General features: G+C 46.1%; 1 protein-coding gene across 2 annotated transcripts in view; it reads left to right on the forward strand.

Moving 5' to 3' along the window:
• Positions 1-11,756, forward strand: part of BCAR3 (BCAR3 adaptor protein, NSP family member) — a 205,764-nt gene that overhangs the window by 94,564 nt on the left and 99,444 nt on the right. The window contains exon 2 of one of the 2 annotated variants that reach the window (XM_077746059.1): positions 1,768-2,098. In XM_077746059.1, coding sequence (XP_077602185.1) covers positions 1,782-2,098 — 317 coding nt within the window. In that variant the 5' untranslated portion in view covers positions 1,768-1,781. The remainder of the gene's footprint in view (positions 1-1,767; positions 2,099-11,756) is intronic. The other variant, XM_077746061.1, reaches the window with a different exon arrangement.

An 11,756-nucleotide genomic window follows, 5' to 3' on the forward strand; every position in this document is an offset into this window, starting at 1 on the left:
TAGTGGGCAGGTGGGGGGCGGGGGAGGGTAGAGAGTCTGGATTTCTTTTTAAATAAAGATGACTAACTTTGAGTAAGTGCTGACAGTGTGCCAGGTACTGGCCAGACCCGGGAGAAGCCCACACGGGGACTCACAGCCCTATTGTTCTTGCACCCGCCGTGAGCCAGGCCTTCTGTGTGGTCGCAGTTAGACATGGAGCAGACGAGCCCCAGAATTACCAGGTTTGGGAAAGAACGGAGGATAGGGTTAGGATTATATACCTTGAGTGAAGGATTTCCTTCCATCCAGCCCCCACAACTTGTATGTTTCTCTCTGGTGCACTTGATGGTGGATGTTTTTGTCGTCAGTGGTTTCCCTTGCGCTCTCTTTAACCCAGTTGTGCCTGCTCCACTGTGAGCTCCTGGAGAGCAGCGTTCTCAGCGGTCGTGGAGAAGCCCTGTCCCAAGTGTCCAGTGCCTTTGTGGGTCTTACTGCAGTGGTATTACTGCAGTAATCATCAGAGTGGATGATTTTCACTCTGAACTACCCTCTTTGCGGTGGGAAGGGTGGTGTGTGAGGAATGGGGGCTTCAGGGCTTTGGAACAGACTGCAGAGCAATGTTCTGCCCCTCAGCCATGGAGAGGCCAGTGCAACGGGCTTAGCTGTGCTGCCGTGCTATACAGACTGGTCTGATATCATGGCTGGTGGGACTGATTCTGGATCCCTAATGTCTCCAGGGACTCGTTCTAATTTACAGTCAGGCTTGTGTTTCTTTTCCTCTAAATGTTAGCCTTAAAAACGTCTTACGGAATTTGACTTCAGTCAAAACTATAGTTTGATTGCGGGGGGAGGTGAGTGGGTGCTGACTCTGGCTCAGGGTGAGCATTACTAGTGGTCATAGCTGGGAATAATTGCTGGGTCTAGTTTTGCATACGACCTAGTACACGTTTTCCTTTTCTTCCCGTGCGCTCCCCCCTACTCCCTTCTTCTTATTTTTCTCCCTTCCCATTCTTCCCTGACTATACAGGCATCATGCACATTGCTTAACCCTGCTGGTGGCAGGCAGATTCCTGACCCTCCTGGGGGACAGTGTACATGGATCCCTCACCCTGGTGGCTTTCCTCTGCAGCTGAGCCCACTGATGTATGGAGCAGTGACCTACCTCCTAACCCCTGACCCTGGCCCGTCTTCGTTAATTAGAGTACATTGATTTATTTGTAAGCACCGGGTCTTTGCCAGAAAAGTTCTGCCCCGTTGCCCTAGATAGCACAACTGAGGGGCTGGTCTGGCACTGGAGGCTTTCTAGCAGCTGAGGAATTCCAATAATCTCCACCTGTTCTTATCATTTACAGGGTGGTGGGAAGATATGAGCCTATTATCTAACATTTATAATGTGTTCTCTGATGCACTTCTACCAAAACCTTGACTACTCCCTCCATAGTGTTTTTTTGTCGCTCACGCTTTTCCATCAGCTTCAGTCATCTGAAATAAGAAAATGGCTCCTGTGCCCCTAGAGTTTCTGAAACATGCTTGCCCTTTTCCATTGGCGGATGTGCTGCCAACCTAGGAGCATTCCTCTGTAGGATCAAAAGAGGGGCATGAGTAAACTTCCCATTTGTATTACATTTCACTAGTGATGCCATTCACCGTTTGTCTTCTAATGCTCCGTGAACGTTTTCTTTTGTTTAACGGTACATTTCCATTTCCTTTTGTGAGTAGGAGGTCTGTGCTTGCGAGTATCTGAGACTCATGCCTTCTTTCTTTGCTTTCCCGCCCCCACCCCGTTAGAGGAGTTGAGAATCATGGCTGCCGGAAAGTTTGTGAGCCTTCCCAGAAACATGCCGGTGAATCACCAGTTCCCCCTGGCCTCGTCCATGGACCTTCTGAGCAGCAAGTCCCCTCCCGCTGAGCGCCACACAGATGCCTATCAAGATGTGTCTATACACGGCACCCTTCCACGGAAGAAAAAGGGGCCTCCTCCCATCAGGTCCTGTGATAACTTCAGTCACGTGGGAACCCTGCCCCATTCCAAGTCCCCACGGCAGAACTCCCCGGTGACCCCGGCCGTCATCCAGGAGCACCCCCTGCAGGACCGGAAAGGCGAAACCTTCACCTTCAGGTAACTTGTTTAATTCCACAAGGGCAAATGATTTGTCTTTAAGGGAATTTTAAGAACAATCTGGGGTGCCTGAGTGCCTCAGTCAGTTAACGGTCCAACTCTTGACTCGCTGAGGTCATGATTTCACGATTTGTGAGTTTGAGCCCCACACTGGGCTTCGTGGCAACAGCATGGAGCCTGCTTGGGACTCTCTCTCTCTCCTCTCTCTCTCTCTCTCTCTCTCTACTCCTCCCCCCCACCCAAATAAATAAGTAAATAAACTAAAAAGAAAAAAAAAGCCTTTCCCTTAGGAAATAGGTCAGCTGTACAGAGTAAAGAGTTTAATTCCCAAGGGCCCACCACCCAGCTTCAACAGCTACCAGCTTGTGGCCAGTCCAGTTCTGTCTGTGCCTCTGCCCACATTCCTTCTTCTGCTCTTATTTTGAAGTAAATTTCAGCCCTTATTTTATTGTAAATATTTTGGTATATGTCTTTCAAAGATAAGTACTCTTATTTTAAAAAAATGACATAATGTAAAAAACTATAACACCTAAAAAAAAAAGTAACCATTTCTTGGTGTCCAGTATTTAAGAGTATTTCTAAAGCCAACTTCCTGTATATCACAAAGTCCCTCAAAAGGAAACACAGGTATCTTTTTTTTTTTTTTTTATTGTAACATCTGCTTCTGCACTATGTCCACCCAATTCTGTTGTGATGCCAAGATGTCTGTGAATTAGGACCTGCATCTCCAACATGCTGACATAAAATTTGGTGTGGATACGTCATCAGGTCAGCTTCAGGACACTTGAGAACAAGGATTGATTTCTCCTATCCACTAGAGATCTGGGTAAATGAGCTTTATGGTTGTAAAATCTTTTTGTTGGGGTTTGTGTTGGACCCGGCTGTGATTGGTTTCTGCTTGTTAGAGCTGGTTTAGAAACTGCCCTCCTTTCCTTAATGGGGAAGATCACTACCCTGCGATATTGGTCGGCAGAGAAGGGACTGGTTCATGCTGTTGTATTTCCTCGTGTCTCTCTTTTTTTTTTAATGTTTTATTTATTTCTAGGAGAGAGAGAGAGAGAGACAGCGTGAGCAGGGGAGGGTCAGAGAGAGAGGGAGTCACAGACTGAAACAGGCTCCAGGCTCTGAGCTGGCAGTCAGCACAGAGCCCGACGCGGGGCTCGAACCCACGAACCGCGAGATCATGACCTAAGCGAAAGTCAGATGCTTAACCGACTAAGCCACCCAGGCGCCCCTCCTCGTGTCTCTTTTTGTCCAACCCTGTAGCACAGAAGGCCACTTTGACCCTAGGTCGTTTCTTTGTTCAATACTATATATTGAGCGCCTATGCTGGTTCGAGTACATTGATTCTGTAAGCACCAGTGCCTTACCAGGAAAATCCTGTGCTGTCCCTCGTAGTATCTTAACTGGAGGGCTGGTCCGACCTTGAAGACGTTCTGGCAGCCAAATCATTCCAGAAATCTGCTCTTGCCCTTTTACGGGGTGAGGAAATAGGTGAACAGGACAGCAATAGGGCACTGAGATGGTATCTTCCCAGAGCTAATATTTAGTGTGAAGGACCCAGGTAATAAATAAGTTAATTGCAGATTGTGTTAAGTGCTATAGAGGAAATAGTGATATGCTGAAGGTTTATTAGGCTTGTATCTTTTTTATAATACAAATTATATATTTGTATTATAGTTCTCTGAGGAGATGATAGTTAAGCTAAGGCCTGCATAATGCGAGAAGGCAGGCCTGGGAAGAGCCAGAGGAAGATTGTTCCAGGCATTGGGAGAGCAGTGCAAAGAACTGGGGGTAGGAGCAAGTCTGGCCTGTTTGAAAAACCCAAAACGAAGCCGCTGTGGCCTGTGGCTGGAGTGTAGCAAGCTCAGAGGAAGACTGTACAGATTTTGGAGGAGAGCTAGGCAGGCAGGAGTTCAGAATTAGTTTTAGTTGCATAATTGCAGTTGTATAAGGAGAAAAGAAATGGAGGCCCAGGTATTCTCTGTAGAAAGCATTGGAGTGCTCTGAAATGTTTCTGACATCAGCTCAGAAGGTTCCCCAGGGTGTCATGGGGCTTAGCCCTGGACCTGTGATGCAAAATGTAGGTGGGTGACCTCCTAGCTCAGAGGGCCCACAGACAGCCTGCTGATGGCACAGGTTAGTGGGGAGGTGCACACCTGTGTACAGTGTCATTCCTACTGCATCACTGGCATTTAACAGGTGGGGATGCAGAAACGGAGCAACACATTGCTCCCTTGTGCGGGTTAGGAGGCAGCAAGAAAACGAGCTCCCAGCCAGTCAGAAATAAACACTGATACCAGGCTGCACAAGGTGGAGTCAGAGCTAGCTAGCTATTCCTGAACTTACTATAGCCGCTTTTTATTTATTAAGTTAAATTCTGTAGTGAGATACATATCTACTGTGTACCATATGGAGACAGTTCACCAGCTCATTCCTTGACGTTCTAAGGTCCTGGCTGGGTGCCAGCTCTTCCAAGGGGGAATCTCTGGGCAGCTGGTGGTGGTGATGGAGTCACCCTTTCTATCTTGAGGAAGTTCTTGATAAACACTGAAAGCCCAAGCTCCTGCCAGGAGTTCAAAGCTTTTTGATTTGAAAATGACTTGGACAGAGGTCAGATGTCTGTAAAAGATCTTATCAGGCAGTGGACACAAGTCCTGAGTTTGAAGTCTGGGCTATAGAAGACTTAATGAGGTTTGTTTATCATTCAGAACTCCATTCATCCAAATTCACGCCTTTTCCTCTTAACTTAAAATGTCTTCTTGTTAAAGGTGAACACACGAAGTAAAACCCATTACCTACAGAATTCTGCTGAGTGAGAAGGTCGTGTCAAAGGATCATAAGTCTTATTCTCCTGCTCTTCAGTCTTACTAATAGATTTTGTTTACTTATTTTTATTTAATTAATTAACTTTATTTACTTTTTTGAGTAAACTCTACCCCCAACATGGGGCTCAAACTTACAACTGAAAGATCAACAGTAGCATGCTTTACCAACTGAGCCAGTGGGCACACTTTTTTTTTTTTTTTATAGTTTATTGTCATGTTGGTTTCCATACAACGCCCAGTGCTCATCCCCACAAGTGCCCTCCTCCATGCCCATCTCCCCCCTTTCCCTCTCCCCCATACCCATCAGTCCTTAGTTTGTTCTCAACATTCAAGAGTCTCTCATGGTTTGCCTCCCTCCCTCTCCCTCCATTTCCCTCCTTCTCCCCCATGGTCCTCCGTTAAGTTCCTCCTAATCCTCCTATACATGCAAACATATGGTAGCTGTCCTTCTCTGCCTGACTTATTTCACTCAGCATAACACCCTCAAGATCCATCCATGTTGCTACACATGGCCAGATTTCATTCTTTCTCATTGCCATGTAGTATTTCATCGCACAGATAAACCACATCTTCTTGATCCATTCATCAGTTGATGGACACTTAGGCTCTTTCCATGATTTGCCTGTTGTTGAGAGTGCTGCTGTGAACATTGGGGTACATGTGCCCCTATGCATCAGTACTCCTGTATTCCTTGGGTAAATTCCTAGCAGTGCTATTGCTGGGTCATAGGGGAGTTCTACTGTTAGTTTCCTGAGGAACCTCCACACTGTTTTCCAGAGGGGCTGCACCAGTTTACATTCCCACCAACAGTGTAGGAGGGTGGGCACACTTTTTAAAAAATATTTATTTATTTTTGAGAGAGAGACAGAGACAGAAGGCAGGCAGAGGAGGGGCAGAGAGAGGAGGAGACACAAAATCTGGAGCAGGATCCAGGCTCTGAGCTGTCAGCACAGAGCCCAACATGTAACTCAAACACATGAACTGTGAGATCATGATCTGAGCTGAAGTTGGACGCTTAACCGACTGAGCACCCAGGTGCCGCTCACTTAACACACTTTAAAAACTGTCTTTAAGGGGCACCTGGGTGGCTTAGTCGGTTAAGCGTCCGACTTTCGCTTAGGCTGTGATCTCGCGGTTCGTGGGTTCGAGCCCCGCGTCGGGCTCTGTGCTGACTGCCAGCTCAGAGCCTGGAGCCTGTTTCAGTCTGTGACTCCCACTCTCTCTGATCCTTTCCTGCTCACGCTGTCTCTCTCCTAGAAATAAATAAAACATTAAAAAAAAAAGTGGAAGGCACTTTTATAAAAAAAAATAAATAAATAAAAATAAAAACTGCCTTTAGGTGATCCCAATTTTGAGGAGTTCAAAGTACCTTGTATTATTTTCATCCTTTTAAATATTCCTAATAAGATTATTAGCTGTCTCGGTTCCTTCTTGGAGCAAGCCACAAGATCCACAGCATTTGTGCATGTGAAAAGCTAGGAACACACAGTGTGAATGAGAACCTGGAGGGCTCCAGAGGGGGGGCGGTCTCCTGAGGTGCCATGAGGGAGAAACAGCATTTCTGTTCCTAATTGCTCTTACAGCGCAGGATCTATGAGAACCCAGCACTCTCCCTCACTCACCACTGGAAGCTGGGCGCTATGGGTGTTTTAAAGTGAAGAGTTTTGGATCTCTGACTCCAGGGAGTGAGGCTAGTTAGATCTACTTTTAACAAGATTTTGATTTTGTGGGTTGGGGCGGGGGAGGTAAACTTTTTTGGCCTTGTTACTTTTCATAGTGAATTCAAAGGTTAATTTCAGCTGACAGTGACTTGCCCGGATGTCAAGTCTGAAAACCTTCCATTTTGTCCTATTCGGTGTTGACATGATGCTAATGGGACCGGAAGAGAAAGCCCGGACCCCCTGGTCATGTATCCTCCACCTACACACAGAGGGAAACCCGCCAGACCACACCTTTTTGTCTTGTAAAATATTCTGATAAATTGCAAGTTTGCTGGTTTCCTAACAAATATGTTTAGCTTATTTATCATGAAAAAGTCATGTGTATTTCAATCGCATATTAACTGAATATTCACCTTGTAGAATACCATAGGCAAAGCAGAAGAAGTCTCCCCTTTCACCTAAAATTGTGTAGTATGAAGCTTTCTTTTTTTTTAATTTTTTTAAATGTTTTATTTACTTCTGAGAGAGAGAGAGAGTGAGAGAGAGACAGAGTGAGCAGGGGAGGGGAAGAGAGAGAGGGAGACACAGAATCAGAAGCAGGCTCCAGGCTCTGAGCGGTGAGCACAGAGCCCGACGCAGGGCTCGAACCCACAAACCGTGAGATCATGACCTGAGCCAAAGTCGGACGCTTAACCAACTGAGCCACCCAGGCGCCCCTAAAGCTTTCTTATAAACATGAGGTGCACCTGGGCGGCTCAGTCAGTTAAGTGGCTGACTTCGGCTCAGGTCATGATTTTGCAGTTCTTAAGTTAGAGCCCCACATCAAGCTCTGTGCTGATAGCTCTGAGCCTGGAGCCTCCTTTAGATTCTGTGTTTCTCTCTCTGCCCCTCCTCTGCTCATGCTCTGTCTCTCAAAAATAAATTAAAAAAAAAAATTAAACATGAGTCTTATGCACATGAATTACTATTTCTTACATTTTATAGGTTTAAAATATCTTCAAGACTATGTTCATAAATAATCATGTAGGAACATGGTCACCCTGTGTAAGAGCCCTGGTAGATTTTATCCTGAGCAACAGCATTGTTGTTTAGTATCATTCACAGTCAAGAAAGTGGTTCGGGGATGTTGAGGCTCCTAAGGTCAGATGCTAGCGGGTGAATGAATTTCTGGCATTAGAACCCAGAAAGTACTGTAGGGTCTTCCCAGTCACTGTGCTCCACAGCCTCCCAAGAAGGTTGGCACTGGCTGTGGGTGTCTTCTGAGCTGTCCTCTTGCATGGGAAGCTTCAGTCCCCAGAGTCTGGGGTCAGCACCTTGGACACTCACCCAGGGAAATGGAGTTTTGGCCACTGTGAGCCAAGCAGAAGGCAGGCCTAGAAGGGAGAGTGGGTCTCCCCTCATTTGGAGACTGTATCTCTTGGCTTTGTTGTTGTCTTGGCTGCCCTTGGTTGTACTTGTGGTTTTGAAAGGTGGCCAAAACGAGAAGCCAGGGCGCTCTTAAACCTGCTGCTTGATGTCACAGAAAAAGCCTTTGTTCTGCAGGCGGAGCAAGGCTTCCCTGAGAGGTCTGCAGACAGGATTTCCTCTTGACACTAGAGTTTGACTGATGTCCCTTTGATTCACTTACCTTCAAGGGTGAATTTTTTTTTTTTTTTTTTTAATCTGGGACCTTCCTTGGGCTCAGAGGGAACTGGTTCCTGTTGTTGAACTGTGTGTGTTGTTGGAATAGCTGAAGGATCCGCTCTGGGAGACCGTTCCGGGTCCGCTTCCTGCCTGTGGGTACGTGGAGGCATGCATTCCTGGGAACAGCTGCCGAGTGCCTAATTCCTTCTGCCCCTTGTGCTGTGGGAGCATGTGGCGGGACAATGTGATGTTTCATTAGTTTGCATGAGTGGAGCTGACTGACTAGTCACAAGTGTTTTAACTGACGGGGGCCAGAAAGTCTGCAGAATTATCCCAAATTAAAATCCAGTATGCTTTCCCAGGCAGTAAGTAACCTACCATGTTGCAGCGTCTGCTCTTTAAAGTGGAAACAAAGTGTGAGGCATAGGATCTGTGCAGACTCTTCTCAAAACACTGATTTAAATATCTAATTGTGGGCTGTGTCGATGCCCTCACCTGGAACATTATTTCCTTTGTTCCTCTTGAGAACCACCAAGTTCTAGAACTACTGCTCTCTCCTTAACAAAACAAGATGTTTCCCCAGAAATGCAAATAAACCAGCCTTTACTCTCAGTTGATCAGGACCTATAATGTAAAGGTCCACATGAAAATGTGTGCATTTTATTTATAAATGGGCAGGTCTCCTCTTCTGCAAATTGAAAGCTTTTCATGCACAGAGGAGACATTGGGTTTAGAGCTGAAAAAGTCTATCTACTAGATTAATAGATCCTATTTAATAGAAGGTGCATTTGTTGAGTAAGCAGAGTGACCATCGCTTAATAGCCCAGAATGTCTCCAGGAAAGTTATAGTCCCTCTGTTGAATTTTTCCTTTTAAATTTTCAAGCTGAGTCTCACATTTTGAAATGCTCCTTGGTGTTTAGAGGCAGCTGTTGTGGATGGGGTAGTGATTCCGAGGACCGGTATGTGTCCGGCCTCGGTGGTCCCTGGTGTGCTGAGCCAGGAGCAGCTGGGTCAGAGGTGAGCTCAGCCCCTGCTGGGCATGTTGGGTGTGCGTGTGTGCGCACACATGCACACACACACCACCCCCAGCCCCGTAAGTCCCCAGGGTTGAGGGAGCCCAGGCACCGGGAATTGCCTGCGGTTCCACCAGCTGCCAACAGTGGTCCTGAATCCTTTACTGACAGGGATGATTTGAACCTAAAGGCTGGATCTGTGCATTCTCAGCTGTTCTTCTGGGGAAAAATGAAGGATCTTTTTTTTTTTTTTTAACTTAGTGCAAGTCACAGCCAAGGAAATGATCAGAGTATTACACAAAGCAGTCTTTGTTGAGTGATGCTGCTCAGCGTCTTCTCTGCCCCCGCGACCCACAAATCATGGTTGCCGAAGCCTCTTGCATGCTGTTCGGGAAAGGTCAGGTTTTTAGTCTCCTGAGAGTCAGAAACTGAGAGTTTTTCACACCTTTCAGTATATGTAGCAGCCTATTGTAACAGGAGGTGCCATGCAGATACAAATGATTCGTGTTCTTCTCACATGTGGATTTGGCCTTTGCAGCCTGGCCAGAGGATACAGGCTGGAGAGGTCGTTGTTGCTATTGTTGATAGGAATGCGACCCCTTCATGAGGCTTGTGCTGGAGCCCCAGGACCCTTAATCTGGCAGGCCGCCCCACCGCTCACAGCTCTATGATGTTGCCAGCATGTAGTCCATTCCCAGGAGGCTAGCTGGAGGGTGGGATGCAGAATTTCAAGCTCTCTCTGCTCTTTCTTCTTAGCGGTGCCAGAGACAAGCACGTGGTCATCTTGTTTTAAGGATTGTGCCTTTATTTAAAACTTACAGAAGGCTGAGAAACCTGCTGTAACAGACCAGCTTTTGTGCAGCCTGGACTGTCTGTGATTCCAGATGCACCTGCAGACAGAGTAACCAAAGCTAAAATAACTCCTGCCTTGGAGAGGAAGAGAAAATACCAGGTCCTTAACCCAAAGGTCTCTGTTCAGATCCTTGTTTTTCCACTTAGTAGGTGTGTGAACTGGAGCAAGTTCTGAACTATAAAACGGGGGTGAAAATACCTCCCTCTGAGGAGGACTGTGAAGGTTCACTGGTCACTAAATATGAAGGCTGCACCGAATGGCAGAGCTCTAACTTCCGCACTTGAGCCTGGCACCGCCTTCCTGGGAGTCTGAGTGGAGGAGGTCACGTCCTTGCTGTCAGCTCCCACCTGATCACGAGTGCTTGATTCTTCTTCTCCTGCCCCAACTCTGCTGTGTGACATCTGACCTTGAAGGCCACTAATGCCTTTGCTGGGATGTTGACATAGTCATGGATATCAAAGAATGCTGCTAGAGACCTTGACACTGATTCCAGCAACCAGACCCAGTAGCTTTGTGACCTTGTGTAAGTTACTTTACCTTTCTGATTCTCTGTGTCCTCCAAGGGTGGCTATGAGGTCAAATAGAATCCCACGTGGGGGTGCCTAGCACAGAACCTGGCATGGAGAAGGGGCTCACATGTAGGTTTCTGTCCATCTGTCCTTCCTCCTGGAGGCCCCTAATCCTTGTGTGTAACCTGAGATCACGCTGAATGCCTGTGGCTTCTATGAGAGAAAGTTTCCCACACGTTGCCAGAGTCTGGCTGGAATCCCCTCTCTGGGTCTGCCCGGAGCCACCCTATAGCAGTGTGTCTTGGCCACCATTTATGCTTAAAGGTATGACAGCCTCATGCTGCATTAAAAAATGAGCACGCCGTTGTATTAAGACACAAAACAGAGCCTGTCTTCAGTGCATTGGCCCAGCCCTTTCCTGCTTGTCCCTGTGCTTAATATTGGTGTCGCAGGTATTTATCCTTCAGTAAATATTTATTGAGCTTATTTTGTGCGAGGCACAAATAAGGTACCAAGTACCCACAGGGGATGAAATAGATGTGGGCCCTGTCCTTACACCATGCCCAGTTTAGAGGGCATGCAGACAAATGCATCAATAAATACATAACCACAAAATGAAGAGATGCAAAGAAGGGAACATCAGAGAGCCCAGAGTTCCTTGGATTAGGTGGAGGGAAGGCCTCTCTGTGGGAGGGAGCATTTGAAGATTTAATATAAAAAGAGAATGTAAAATACTTGATTAATATTTATTATGTTACTATGTGTTAAAATGTATTATGTTAAATAAGATATTGAAATTTCACCTATTTTCAGTTGGCTACTAGAAAATTTTAATTTACATATGTTTTCATATGAATGGATAAAGAAGATGTGGTATATGTGTATGTGTGTATATGTGTATACATACATATATATATATCTGTGTGTGTCTCTGTGTGTATATATACACACCATCAAAAAGAATGACATCTTGCCATTTGGAACAACATGGATGGAGCTAGAGAGTATTTTGCTAAGTGAAATAGGTCAGTCAGAGAAAGACAAATATGATATGATTTCACTTATATGTGGAATCTAAGAAACAAATGAGCAAAGGAGAAAAAAGAGAGAAACCAAGAAGCAGACTCTTAACTACAGAGAGCACACTGATGGTACCTGAGGGCCTGAGGG

This window comes from Crocuta crocuta, unplaced genomic scaffold, assembly GCF_008692635.1.
Source record: "Crocuta crocuta isolate KB4526 unplaced genomic scaffold, BGI_CrCroc_1.0 scaffold48, whole genome shotgun sequence".
Taxonomy (NCBI): Eukaryota; Metazoa; Chordata; class Mammalia; order Carnivora; family Hyaenidae; genus Crocuta; species Crocuta crocuta.